We start from the raw sequence: 15,247 nt of genomic DNA on the forward strand, positions 1-15,247 counted from the left end.
TGTCCCGGCCTGTTAAAAATGTAATATTAAAAATAAAATTCAAAATTAGCCGACGAAGTCTAAACGAGAGTTGTACGCTATATTCTCACCTACGCGTGTATATAAAGAACGTCAAAATCGGAACTTGTATTCGAGAGATATAAATTTCCGAAGTTCGGGACACGAAACCCCACACTGTCAGGCGACTCACGACGTGAGCCAGTGATGGATGAGTTCCAGAGTCGGGTTGTCAGAATTCAAGTCAGCGGATTGATAAGATCAAACTCACGACATGAGCCACCCCATGCTCACGACGTGAGCTCCAAAATTACACCCTATAAATAGAAACCGAAGGTGTCGGGTTTAGGCTGCTCAATTCTACTCTCCTTTCTACTTTTACTCTGTTTTAAGCATCCCGAGACTACCCCGATGCCCCGGTTACGTATCCAAGCCCTGACGGAAGCCCGAAGTCCCGAAGTTCCCGAGAAACTTGCTTCTTTCCAGTCGAAGTGTTATCTGAGTTAAACATCGTCTTCTTCAAACCGTCATTCTTACCAAGTGAGTTCATACTCCTATCACTACACTTTGAAATGCTTTTAAATGATTTTAAACACTTTTAAGGGGGGGGGGGGGGGGGGATACAAGTAAACACATGGTTAAACTCGTGTGAAAAACATCAATCTTTTGCTATACTTTTCATACTATTGTTATAACTATCTTATAAAGTTGTTAACATGCAAAACATCACACATCACAACTTTACCCTCATGGGATACAATATGTTTTATAAATAGAGATATGATTTATTTATCTTCTTGCATAACATATCATGACAAGGGTAATCATTTTGGACATAAACATATACATTTCAAAATACGTGACTTAATTGAGAATATGTGAGTCATTCGTCTTCATCGTACCTATCAAGGTATACAAGAAAGCCCTGTTTTATAACCAGAGTCTCCACCTGGAGAATGTGATAAATGTGTATATATCTATACGGGACTGATGATCCCGCACCCTGACTGTTAGCTACAGTCCGCGGGGTGACAAATATCATAACGCTTCAACACCTGAAGAACGTCGCCGCAGACAAATCCATCATAGTACGGTTATGAAAACTCACAGGATAGCCAATTATTATGGTATTATGTTATTACGGGAAAAGTAATATTACAGTTATTTTTACGTGAAACTACAAGCTTCCTATAGTTTTGTTTACTAATAAAACTATACATCATTATTTTAAGTATGACATATTTACTTACAAGTTACAGTCTTGGGCATTTAAGACTGCTTCCCACTTTTAGGAAAATATAGGTTTTTCCTGGTTCAATACATTCATTTCATACAAACAACGATTCATAACTCATTTTATAAGAAAATATCAGATTTTCTGGAAAACAAACATGAACTTTCGAATGACATACATTTACACAAATATCTACTTATGAACTCACCAACTTAATTGTTGAGACTTTTTCTTTGAAATAACTTGTATTCTCAGGGAATCGCTAAACACCGGGTTAGCAACTACTTTTGGGGACTAATGCTCTGGCGTTAATAACATCTTTTGGAGCATCATATTGTATTTGACTTTTGAAACATGTAATACAACAATCATGTAAACGTTCCAAATATATATTATGGTGGTGTGTACTTTCTTTACTATTCATTTGTTATGATACTGTACACGACGTCCTCTACCCCCCGAACGTTTCCGCCGTTCAGGTTTGGGGGTGTGACAAGGATCATTGCTATGTTTGTGATGTGTTAGATTGGTTGATTGTCATATGCATGTTATTGTTTGTATGTTATCCATGTGCACATGATTGTTTGTTTGGGGGTTGGGTTGAGGCGGTCATGCTTCGTGTTGTAGGCCAACATTCTCGGGTCGGTTCGGATAGGCTGTAGGCCCTGAGGAGGCGGTCCAGTCAGGCCGAAGGCCCGACGGGTGGTCCGGATAGGCTGTAGGCCTTGCGAGGTGGTCCAGTCATGTCAAAGTCTCGGGAGCGGTCCAGATAGGCTGTAGGCCCTAAGGAGACGGTCCTGTCATGCTGAAGGCTTATTTTACATGATGTTTGTTATTATTTTACTGGGTGGTATATATTGGTATTTTGGGGGTAACTCACTAAGCCTTCGAGCTTACATTTATTATTTTTGGTTTCAGGTACTTCAGGTGATCATGGCAAGGCGAAGGCGTGACGTACACATCCTCACATTTTATGATATGGGATTTTTGGGAACTCTGATATGAAAACATTTTGAAAACAATTTGTAAACTATGTTGATGTTTAAATAATTTTATTTACCGGATTGGTTTTGAAAAGTTTAAAATTTTAGTAAAATTTTGGGTTGTTACAATGACAAAGGAAACTGTATCGGAGTTGAAGTGGAATTGAAATAAGTTTGTTGGTATGATATTTGTAGTGAACTTTGAGTATTTAGTAGGTTGATATTAACCCTCATATTAAGTGAATATCATAGGAGAGGTTGTGTTCGAATGTGAGTTTGAATTTTGTGGAGGGGTGTTTGGGTTTTAATATAATTTTTATTTTTTGAGGTATGAAACTGTATAAAATAAATAGAAAGAAAAGAATGATGTAAAAAATTGAGTGGAATGATATGTTTTTATAGGTATTTTTTAAAAAAATCCAACCATTTGACCTACAGTCATATGATTGTTCACTTTTTCCTTGTATTGAGCAGCATCAAAACTTCTATGAGAGTCACCGACGCATTATGATGGGGAGGTGTTTCAATGGCCTCCATGGCGTTAAAGCTGGCAAACTCAGCCTCCTCCACATTGTTTCTGACCCATACCTAACAACCTTAGGTTGTGAGGAGTGGTGTCGGCATTGCCAAACACCACCTCATCTTCTTCCCCTCTCACGTAGACTTCCAACCTTGCAGAGGAGAGAGACTCGACAATGGGCTGCCGAGTTATGCGTTTTTTCTTTATTTGTCGAGTTTGGGGGCGGTGTGCCTTCGACGTGCCGAGCCCCACCTCAGCGACGCCGAGCTCTTTTCGACGCCTCTCCATGTAAGGTTATATTAGGCCATCAGGTATGTTCACATTGTAGTCACGAGTGAAAATGACTCCACATCATCAGCATGTATTGTTCACAACACATTTGTTTGGGGATGGTGTTCACTAGTAGGGGTGCAAACGAGCCAAGTTACTCGAGAGCTACTCGGGATCGGCTCGTTAAAAGCTCGACTCGAAACCGGTTTTAAACGAGCTCGAGCTTAATATTAAGCTAATTTATTAAACAAGCTCGAGCTCGAGCCTATGTCACTAAGCTCGATTAGGCTCGCAAGCCTAAACGAGCCTTATATAATATAATTTATTATTATTTTAATATATATTAAAATAAAAACATATTTGGGAAAATATGGATTTCGGGTATTAGTAAACGAGCTTCTTAACGAGTTTGAGCCGAGCTTAAGCTTATTTAGGCACATCAAACGAAAAACGAGCCGAGCTCGGTAAAAGAAAGCTCGAATCGAGCCGAGCTCGAGCTCGAGTCTCGTATAACTTAAACGAGCCTGAGCTGAGCCTGGTTAGGCTCGGGCTTGGCTCGGCTCGTTTGCACCCCTATTCGCTAGTGATCAAGAGAGAAAAACCAATGAGAGTTTGGAGCTAGCCAATCATAATCCCGAAAGAATCCGTAAAATTAGCTACTTCGCATAGGATTCTTACGCGTGAAAATACATCCCTACCTCTCATGGCCTCATAGAAAGATATTGTCACCAAAAAAAAAAAAAAGTACACAGCTAGCCCCAAGTGATATTAGCAGGACCAACACCAAGGCCAATGAGAAGGACACGCTATAAAGCCTTTGAACTGCAAGAAATAAATGACATTACATTGCTAGTTTTAGTTGAAAGAAAGTTAGCAATACCGATGTTGACTCAATTTTATATTGGTATTTGGTAAAGGCCCCAATTATTACTTACCTGCATGGACCAATATCTAATTCAATTCTTCACATTGGCCCCTATAGCTTCATAAAGTTCTCATTTTGGCCGTCATGACTTAAGTTCTTGCCTTTTCTAGGACTATAATTTACATTTTTAGGGGGCAAGAATCGATATTAGGTACATATTGGATCCTAGGGCGGATCCAATAATTTTTTGAAGAGGGGGTAATTTTTGTTTATTATTTGGATCCCTTTACACTTGAGATTATGCAAGTTGACTTCCCATGACTATTGTTTTTCAAAAACCTATAGTAACACCACACTAACGACAAACAAAAATTGTTAAAAGTTAGTAAGCTTCATGAAACTAAAAATCAAGCTTAAAACATGATATTATTTGAAGCTTTTGGAGAGTTGAGCTTCAAACAACTAGGTTTGTTGCATGTGATTTTATTACAAGCAACTTAGTTATCTACCAGATGATTTGGTGTCAACATTGACGTAAAGGCTATAGCAAAACGGAGAACTAGATCTTATTGATTCCTATTTGGTCATTGTCCATCTCTTTTATCAGCATCACAACCGTATACAACTACCTCATCCATTTTCATTTTGTTTTGGTCAAAATAATTATCAATCCAAGTTCATCATTATTATCATTATTACTATAACCATTTTCATCTTCTATCTAATACATACATGAATACATGATGATGTTCAAAGTGTAACCTTCCACACTCCAAATCTTTAAAATCGCACCTTGATAAAAAGAAGTACAAAAACACAATCAAAATCAAAGATTCAAATCATTTGATATCCATCTAATCAACTTATCTTCTAAAACTTTGCGACTTTATTGTAAAATCTGAAACTATAGGTACTATATTGAAAATCCCTTGAACCGTAATAATTGTATGTTTGAAATGAACAATAAACAAGTATTTCATTTATTCATGTTCATAAGGGTGGACCCAATCATTGTGTAGCACTATATTAAAATTGTATATTACTCAATTATCATTATAATATCTTGAGAAGACAGACGCTAACATTGTTGGATGATGATGTGTGAAATGACCAAAAAAACAATCCTATCATGTTTTGTATATATATATTTTTTCAGGAAATAATATTAGGAATCAATGAAAAAGCAAAATAGGCAGGAGGATTAGGAATGAATGAACGTGAGCAAGAGACTACACAAACAAACAATAGAAAATTCAGGACCGCCCGCCCATAATGGGCCCGGTTCATCCAATAACAACAGTGCCTATATTTATAATACAGAGCCAGCATATAACCAGACAAACCATCCTGACGCTTTCTCCATTGATACGCAACGCAAGGCTTGGTTTGGTTGCGTCTTGATATCTACCCGAATCTGCCAGCCAATCCATCCCTATTAGTATTAGGGGGAAGGATTGAATCTTTAAGAATCTATCTTGAATCTAAGATATAGATAGCTAGATCTCTGTTTCTCATTATTATGCTGGCAGGTTTTCTAGATTCGTGACCAAATAAACCAATACCGGAGAACAAAAAAGACTCAGATACCGTTGATAACCGAGCGTTGATTCCGATACCCAATTGTCTGTAATTGAGATTGGGTTTTCTATTTGATGGGTTTTGTTGCTGAGTCAAATCAGGGGGCTATTGGTAATGGAGGAAAGTCAGGGTTAAGAAGTTTGGTGAGGAGGAAACGGGTTGATTCGGTTCATTCGAAGTCATTAGAGACAGGCCATCATCAATTGGCTAAGGAATTATCGATTGCGCATCTCATCGCCATAGGTAAAACAAAAACGAAACAGAGAATTCTGTTATTTTATCATACTTCAAATTCTGAAATCCTCTCGTTTTCGTTCCATATTGAAAGATCTGTATTAATATTGGGATTACGAAATTTATCAGGTGTTGGTTCGACAATCGGAGCTGGGGTTTACATTCTTGTGGGTACAGTTGCTAGAGAACATTCTGGCCCTGCTTTAGCCTTTTCTTTCCTTATTGCTGGTATAGCAGCTGCTCTTTCTGCCTTTTGTTATGCTGAGCTTGCAAGTCGCTGTCCTTCAGCTGGAAGTGCCTATCATTATTCCTACATCTGTGTTGGAGAAGGGTAGGTTCTTCATCTTCAAATTCTTAATAAGCTATGATATTGTAAAAATCTTGAATGCTGATATTACCATTTTCTAATTTTCAGTCTTGCTTGGATAATCGGATGGGCTTTGATTTTGGAATATACAATTGGAGGATCTGCAGTTGCTCGTGGCATTTCTCCTAATCTGGTATGTATATGAAAATAATAGGCAATGATACTACTTTCTGGACTTAATTGGCATTTCTCCTACGTTCAGGCATTGCTCTTTGGGGGCCCAGATAGTCTACCATTTTTTCTTGCACGCTATTCTATTCCTTCACTTGGTATTGTGGTGGACCCTTGTGCAGCTTTCTTGGTGTTTATTGTTACAGGGCTATTATGTGTTGGAATCAAAGAGGTATTCCTTCATTTTCTTCCAAAGATCTTTTTTTTCTTCTTCACTAAGTTGTGTTGGAACTGTTGTTGAACATGTTTGTTTCATGAAATTTGAATGTTGCAGAGCACTTTCGTGCAATCAGTGGTCACGACTGCAAACATATGTGCTATGATCTTTATTATTTTAGCGGGTGGATATCTAGGGTTCAAAAGCGGATGGATTGGGTATAGACTTCCTGTTGGGTACTTTCCATTTGGAGTTGATGGGATGCTTGCTGGAGCTTCTACTGTATTCTTTTCATACATAGGGTTTGATTCAGTTGCCAGCACAGCAGAAGAGGTGCTTGATCATCTATATATCTACTCCTTCCATCTCCCCCTGAAAATTGCAACATATATGACTAGTATTTGTCAAATGTCTAAACTAACCTTATGGAGGAATTGTACAGGTGAAGAACCCTCAAAGGGATCTGCCTTTGGGAATTGGAGCTGCACTATCTATATGCTGCATGTTATATATGTTGGTGTCTGCAGTGATTGTTGGTTTAGTGCCATATTATGCCATGGATCCTGACACCCCTATCTCTTCTGCATTTGCAAGTCATGGTGTTCAATGGGCAGTGTAAGTAACGATCAACGTGCACAAAATAAATGTCAGATTCAATATGCTAATAATCAATTACTTCACAGGTATATCATAACAATTGGAGCTGTCACTGCTCTATGCTCAACTCTTATGGGTTCACTTTTGCCTCAAGTAAAATCATCTTTTCTTGATCATGAAATATAAGAACACTTGTTTCTATTGATTTTTGGTCTCCTGACTGAATTTTTTCTTTTTTTGAAGCCACGAATCTTGATGGCAATGTCTAGAGACGGTTTACTCCCATCATTCTTTTCAGAAGTAAATAAACGCACACAAGTTCCAGTAAAGAGCACGATTCTGACTGGTGTGATTGCTGCTGCCTTGGCATTTGCCATGGATGTTGAACAGCTGGCAGGGATGGTATGTGGCATCTTTTTTTTTTTCTTGAAATGACTCCATAAGTAAAAATATTGAACAAGGTGCTTAAGTTCATTTATGTTGCAGGTGAGTGTAGGTACACTTCTAGCATTCACAATGGTGGCAGTTTCAGTGTTGATACTTAGGTATGTCCCACCGGATGAGGTCCCACTTCCATCATCACTACAAGCAGCAATAGATTCGGTGTCTTTGCGTTATAGTAACAACATTAGAACCGAGGAAATTGATGTTGAGATTAGCAAAAGTCAGACTGGGGAGAAAAATATATCTAAAAAAGGAGAAGCATCAGCTGAATATCCTCTAATTGCTAAAATATCAGCTCAAGGTTTATAATCCAGATTCCTTACTTGCTAAATGATGATGTTTCATTAAAAAGCTATATAATAAAATTATGTGAATCTTGCCAGCCAAATGCAAGGAAAGCAAGAGAAGAAATATTGCAGGGTGGGCTATAATACTTACTTGTATTGGAGCATTGATTCTTACATATTCAGCCTCGAATCTTGGCATTCCTAGGTTGGTTTATTTCTAATTTCTGTGTTATCAAAAAAAATCCCATATTAAAGATTTTTTGGGATTCTGGTCAAAAAGTGAGATCTGTGATGATGGATTATTGAGTTTGTTGGTTGTATGATATGGGCAGATCTTTTCGGTTGACACTATGTGGAGTTGGTGGACTTCTGTTATTATTGGGTCTAGGTGTGCTAAGTTGTATAGACCAGGATGAAGCCAGACATAATTTTGGGCACTCAGGCGGTAATATTTCTGTTACTTAATGATAATGTTGTTGGATTTAATATATATTTGACTTTTCATTGATGGTCAATAGATTTTGGGGTTGAATGCAAGAAATAGTTTCGTTATAGCATCTTACTTTCATTTCTTCATATTACAACATTCTACTATGAAAAAAAAATCGTAGCAATTTCATTAAAATACATAGCAACTTTCACAGCTATAATCGAGTAGAAGTTGCCCAAATAAGAAAATAATTGGAAGTACAGTTGGGTAGATTTTTTGAAGGAGAATATAGAAAAAATACAAGTGTGTCGTTATTTCTTGCATTTAGCCATGTATGTATTCTAAGAATTACTTATTTGTGTTCAGGTTTCATATGCCCATTTGTTCCTCTCCTGCCTATCCTTTCGATTCTCATCAATGTATATTTGCTGCTAAATCTTGGGTGAGTTTATTTATATTAGTTTTTAAGAATGATATATTAAAAAAAAAAAAAAAAGTGTTTTTTGATATGATTGGGATATTTTAGGGCGGATACATGGATGCGGGTATCGGTGTGGCTGGTGATTGGAGTGTTTGTGTATGTGATTTATGGGCGGAGTCATAGCTCCCTGCAACATGCAGTTTATGTGCCTGCAGCTCATGTGGATGAAATTTACAAGAGCAGTGCCGAATCATTGAATTCTTAATTCAGATTGTTTGGCATCAAATAGGAACACTTGTACTTTAAAAAGCTTTTTGTAATATATGTGCCAAGGGAAATGTTTATCTGATGTAAATATTTATTTATATATACATATATGTATTTACTTATTGAATTATTATTATTACTAGGGTTTGTGGAATTAATTCCCTGTCGGGAATTCCAGAATGTAATGTATAATTTCTCTTTCTAATAATTCTACGGTAGTTGAAAGAATTGTAGTGTTTTTACCTTGACAAGATCTGTTAATTTATTTCTGTTGATAAAAATTCAGTTTACTTTCAATCAGGCTACATACATACAGATAGAGTCCATTATCAATCAGAACATGACTCCTGACACATACATACCATAACTAAACTGCAGTCTGAAGCCAGCAACCACCATCCATGTTCAACAACTGACAGTCTGACAGGCACCACTAACTAAAACTCTACAAGACATTTCTAGGGGCAGACACAGTATGGCCACTTGCCTCATTATCAACTCAATATCGTATTACATAAATATCTTTCTTCATCTTATGTAATCAAATATCATCAATCATGTATTACGTGATGTTGATATTCCCTCATTAATTGCACTTCCCATCATTAATCCACAATAACTCATTATTATCAATCATTCAATCATCAAATCTGTTTTACATCCTTATTAAGTATTGTTATTATCTGAATCCATAAAATCTTGTTTTGATTACTTGCCAATATTTGTAGTGAAAAGATCCTCTTGTTTTAAACTAAATTCCAAATGTTAATAATACCCGTACACTGTAGTGCATCTTTTGATGCATTCCATTACCATTCATAAACCTTCTCTTCACTCAATTATCATTTTTCAACAAGTATCACAAAATGATCAATCCGTCTTCGAATTCACAAGATCACCTTCTCTGCGAAAAAAGTTCTTGAAAACATAGCGGACAAACTACATTTTTGGCTACGTATTTAAATGACCTTTATTTTTAAACAATTCGCTTCTTTGATAGAAAGTGTTAATGCTTGGCAAATTCATCTTTGTAGATTTTTTTTTTTGGCTTTACTCCCTTTCAATACTTTTTTTTTTTAATTATTCTTTCCTTCTTTCAGTAGGTGAAAAAACACCGAATCCAACCTAATCCGAATCCAGTTTCAGGTGGATTTTGATCCGCTCCTAATCTGGATTAAAACCATTTTTATCCAATATGGGTGGATTTGGTGTTACGCCCCGGGATCTAGATCTCGTGACAGGACCTGTACTTGTACTTCCTACAACCGTGAGTATTACGAACACCTAATCCCCTATTGAGAGGAGACTAGGTTAAACTATTCTATGAGATTAAAAGCAATTGGCTTCAAGCATAATTTTATTTCATGAACAACTACCCTTTAAATAGGGAAAAACAAAAGACTCTAATAAGGAAACAAAGATCACCCAAATCGACTCAAATACTAAATGATCCTAATTACCAAATGTAAAAACTGAAACAAGATAATTCCCTAAAATAAGATATTTTACAGAAATTAAAAATACTTATTATCCATATGATTCATAACATTTGGATCCAGATTTGGGCCAATCCAGTTTCTGATCTGGGGTCAAATTCGGCTGCAATCGCAGAATATGAATCTGGTTATAATCCAACGGATCTGATTAGTACTATCCAGATTTGGCGAATCTGGTTTCGGTTTACACCAATTTTCAAATCGGATCAGAATTTTCTGCCCAATCCAGTTTTTCTGTGGATCTCTACTCTCTCCATCATGCTTTTTCTCTATCTTTCAAAACCTCTTTTACACAAGTTTTTGTACAAAGGCCTCCAAAATATGGATGGTTGTAATATTTCTTTGTTTGTGATGATTGGGGGTGCTTCCAAATATCCAAATTCATTATTTTATGAGCAATTTGTTGACTTAATAAAAGTTGAATTAATATGACATCTCAAAATTCTAGCGGAAACAAAGAAATTTATAAACCAAACTTATCAGAAGAACACGATTTTAGTCAACACATAAAAGTCGCAATAGCTTACAACTGACATATAGAAGGGTTCTAACATTCCATTACAAAATCTGTTTCCTAACCTCAAAAGATGGTTTAAGTAGAAACAACATACCAAAACAAAAAGGAAGGGGGTGTCGATTGAAGTTTGAAGCATATGAGGTTCATAAAGCATGATGGTTGGTTGAGCTCAGCCAAATGTCGCAATTAGGAAGCCTTTGTAGATGCTCATGAACTTAGCCACAAATGCTGCAAATCACAAGACAGAAATAAAACATCAATCTTTTCACTTGAAAGTTGCAACATTTCCTTTTTCAAGAAGTTCTAGGGCTGAAGTTACATATTTACCCCTTATCACCATTGTAAATAAACTAAAGGTAATTAATTTGGATCCACAAGGTTTCTTTACTTTAACTTTACTAAAGGGTATTTTAGATATTTAAGAAAAAGTTAGTACAACAGTTTTGAGCTATATGTGTCAACCAAAAGCTACTCCCCATTTTATTATAAACACAAACAACCTTCATGAGCTATGACATCAAGGAAGTATAAAAGATAAAAAAAAACTTAATCAACGCACCGATTCAATCTACTGCATGCATGGTTGATAGCAATCACTATAAATTATTATAAAATTCGTAAGAGAATATAGATAGATGTACCTTCAATGTGAAATATGGCTTTCTGTCCAAGGCGCATACTATGTTCCTAAAAAGAAAAATAAAATAAAATATATCAATACTAAAAGAATAATGGTTTTAGAAAATCTTTCATGGGACAATAGCAAGAACAGTGAGCTCACATAATATGCTGCCCAATGACAGACCTCATGCTTCAACTCAGAATCTAGTTTCTTCAGCAATTCATGAAGCAGTCTCTGAATCATAACAACAAAAATCTTCAATTTCAATTACAGCAAAACCAAATTCAGACTAATTCTATGAGAGGAGAGATTATAACCTTCAATATAACTTCAGGAGGGATACAATTCACAAGTAACTCATACAACTTCCCTCGAACCTGGAACAACCTATATAAACATATACACATAAAAATAAGTAAAAAAAATATATAATGAAAGCATATACATATAGTGTACAATATGTATAAAGATACAAGATATAAACCTTTTAGGGCTCTGCTCTTTCATAATGTCAGCTGCTATCTCAGATACATATTCTTCCCAGTCCATTGGGGGAATTACTTGATTATTAGTAAAAGGGTACCTATGAGAATAAAAAATCTCATATTAGCATTCTTTTAAATAACACCACAACAAAACACAAGAAAAAGTGCAAGATTGATCTTAACTGCTGGACACGACATGTCTCAAATGACAATATAGCCCTCCTTAAACTCCGACCAGATTTTTCTGCTATGCGAGCAGCAAATCCAGGAGGAAGTTGTAACCCCTCCTTTTTGCCAATAAATTCCAGAACCTTAACAATCTGAATAAAAAAACAAGTTTGGCATACATCCCTATTAATACTCCTATGTATGTATAATCAATCAGTTATCCATCCCTACTAAGACTGAAACTGCAAATACTGACCTGGTCTTCTTTTGGTGCACTTATTCGCACATTAAGACATCGAGAGCGAACAGCTTCAGTAACCTTTGATGAGCTGTCACAGCATAGGATCAAACGACAGGAGGCACTATACTTCTCCATTGTTCTTCTTAGAGAGTGTTGTGCTTCTCTTGAAAGTTTATCAACCTCATTGAGTACTAATACTGATACAGCATATATGAAACAACATGAGCATATTGGTAGGACAGATGTCACATATATAAGAATACTTGTTTGCAAACCTTTGAAACCCTTCTTTCCTTTAACGTCAATTGGTCTGTTCTTTGCCATTTCTTTAATGATTTCTTGAACAATGTACCTATCCTGGAACCCAGCATCACTTGGGTTCAGCTCCACATGGTGGGAGCTTGAAAGAGTCGTGAGTTCCAAATCAATAGTTCTACTTCCGGCCTGCAAAAGAGCCATGTTTCAACCTTGTTATATACTGCGTGATAGTTATCTCTGCATAATCAGGAATAAAAATAATTCAGAAGCGGGATACTTACATCAACTTTCCAGGTTTTGTTCTCCACTTTCACCTGTAAATTAACCAAATTCAGGAAGAACAGACATTTTCATCATCCGACTAGAGGGCCATAAAATTAAACAAAAGAGAGAAGAGATAGAATTTTAGAGAGACCTTCTCGGCACTAGCCCCAAACATCTGCCTGAGAAGGGCCATAATTAGGGTTTTCTTCCCGGAACCCGATGGGCCATAGAAGAGTAAATGTGGGCAATCCTGCTCGGTGACCTAATACATATATGATGAAAATCACAACGATCTAAATGAGAAACCCTAGTTTTCGGGGTAAACATCTAAATTCCAGAAAGTTAAAGAGGGTGCATTAAGGAGTACCAATTTCTTGAGATTTTGAGCGACATCTTCGTGTACAAGAACCTTGTCCAGAGATTTTGGTCTGTATTTGTCCACCCAAAGCATCTTTCAAGGAGACGGAGAGGATGCGTGCGTATGAATTGTGATAGTGAAGAACTGGCGGGAAATGATATGAGCAAGCCAGCAGTAAAGGGGTTGTTCTTGGAGCCATTTTAAAGGGGCCATTGGCAATGGGCCCAAATCGTGTATGTCGTCATTATGATTTGTGTGTTCTAATCTTGATTGGTGTAAAATTTATGGGTGGATGTCAGGATGTGGATTGTTGATAATAGCTAAATGAACAATAGTTAAACAATAAACTTTCCAATAATTAAAGATTATGATAAAACCATTTTAATTATTTTTATACACGATGTCAAAACTACTATGACCATAATTAAAATCCTAGGAAGTTGACGTGTCTACAAACTTCTATTCTTCCAACTTCAAACTAATAATCTGGTTCGTCTTTTTAACTAAAACTACATTTCCTATGGTTCAGACATATATCCTTCCAACATTAATCTATCGGTTCAGTTTACGATATTTTTCTTTAACTTTAATTGTGTTTCCTTCAGTTCCGACTACATATCTTTCAACTCATTATGCATGTCAAGAAGCAAATCTTTATAGCTTTGTAAGTTAGTTATCCGTTTATCTATCTAAAATATTTAGTTTTTTCTTGTGTCATGTAAAAATATCACGTTAAATGTAGTTGAAATAAACAATAATATAGATCGATTACAATTACTACCAAGATATTTGTTATACAAAGACTGAAATTATGACATCCAGAAAACTTTCCATCAGATTTAAAGAAGTCTGAGAAGTAAATAATGGAATTTTGTCATCACAATAACACTTTTTGATTTCACCATTTCTGATCAACTGCATTCTCATTTGGTAGCTTCATACTAATAATGAAGAACATGACTATAAAGTAAATATGTTTACATCGTGAAAATATTGCGGCTACTTCACAATGGCCAACACATGCACGAGCTTTTAAGTGTTACATGTACACGTTAATAGCTTGTGTAGCTCACGAGGAGTTTCATTTAAGCATTTATTTCTTATGCATATGTTAATGGAAATCACAAATAATTCGCATAGTTCACCAGGTTGTTTATTAGTTGTTTGTTTCTCATGCAACTATTCTTATCACATATCATTACCATTGAAATGCAAACCCCGAATTGTCATAGAGAGTTCATGTGGTTCATTTTTTTGGGTTGACCGAGTGTTGACTGAAGATTATAGATTAACCAAACTTATGTGTAAATTATATCTTGATCAAGACATGGTACTCTCAAAACATGTGGAAATGTAGAATAACTACCAATGGGGGAATCCGGAATAGGTCAACAAACTCCCTGTTGTCCACCTTCTCTTATTTTCATTTTAAGTGGTTCTTTTTTATTAGGCACATCTACTTTGTCAAGCACAACTTTTAATTCCAACAAAGATCTATCAACTCTATCATACGCTTATTTTCATCAACATCCTAAGAGATCTATTAGAGTATTGAAAGAACTTTAGATGTTGCAAAAATAGATTTCATGCATCTATACTGATGTGACTCGTCAACATTATTCTCAAAATATCCTTTTGCGGCTCACCATCAAACATTAGATCACACAACATCGAAATCAAATTTATGTATATATATCACAAAACGACGAGACATTGTCTCATATAATTCTATTTATTTGCTTTTAACTTATGCATCCTCATTTGACACCTTGTTTCATATGAAGTGTCAACATAATCAAATGTCATGTTTCTATGCATTAATAATCAAATTATCGTTATAAATTATTATTATTAGAATAACATTCTAATCTCGTGATATACTACGTATACGTTAAACAAAAATTTTAGAGCAACGACATGGAATTATAATGTTTATCTATTTATTTATTTATCTTGTGTATTTTGCTATTGAACTTTCTAACTTAAAAAAGTTTTGTTTTAGCTTTTGGTGACACA

At 35.9% G+C, this 15,247-nt stretch overlaps 2 protein-coding genes across 2 annotated transcripts; one reads left to right on the top strand and one right to left on the bottom strand.

Moving 5' to 3' along the window:
* Positions 1-5,197: 5,197 nt before the first annotated feature.
* LOC111899775 (cationic amino acid transporter 2, vacuolar) lies at positions 5,198-9,050 on the top strand. The gene is made up of 13 exons (XM_023895621.3): positions 5,198-5,690; positions 5,811-6,012; positions 6,097-6,181; positions 6,251-6,391; positions 6,494-6,709; positions 6,819-6,991; positions 7,060-7,126; positions 7,217-7,375; positions 7,460-7,718; positions 7,801-7,909; positions 8,037-8,149; positions 8,501-8,576; positions 8,661-9,050. The coding sequence occupies exons 1-13, from the start codon at positions 5,522-5,524 to the stop codon at positions 8,818-8,820; spliced, it is 1,929 nt and encodes a 642-aa protein (XP_023751389.1). The 5' UTR covers positions 5,198-5,521; the 3' UTR covers positions 8,821-9,050.
* A 1,710-nt stretch (positions 9,051-10,760) lies between these two features.
* LOC111899774 (replication factor C subunit 3) lies at positions 10,761-13,436 on the bottom strand. The gene is made up of 11 exons (XM_023895620.3): positions 13,241-13,436; positions 13,025-13,135; positions 12,891-12,923; positions 12,627-12,795; positions 12,367-12,548; positions 12,126-12,262; positions 11,942-12,040; positions 11,775-11,844; positions 11,617-11,691; positions 11,477-11,522; positions 10,761-11,063 (listed from the first exon to the last, which is right to left on the bottom strand). The coding sequence occupies exons 1-11, from the start codon at positions 13,322-13,324 to the stop codon at positions 11,005-11,007; spliced, it is 1,065 nt and encodes a 354-aa protein (XP_023751388.1). The 5' UTR covers positions 13,325-13,436; the 3' UTR covers positions 10,761-11,004.
* Positions 13,437-15,247: the final 1,811 nt, after the last annotated feature.

Source organism: Lactuca sativa, chromosome 2 (assembly GCF_002870075.4).
Source record: "Lactuca sativa cultivar Salinas chromosome 2, Lsat_Salinas_v11, whole genome shotgun sequence".
Taxonomy (NCBI): Eukaryota; Viridiplantae; Streptophyta; class Magnoliopsida; order Asterales; family Asteraceae; genus Lactuca; species Lactuca sativa.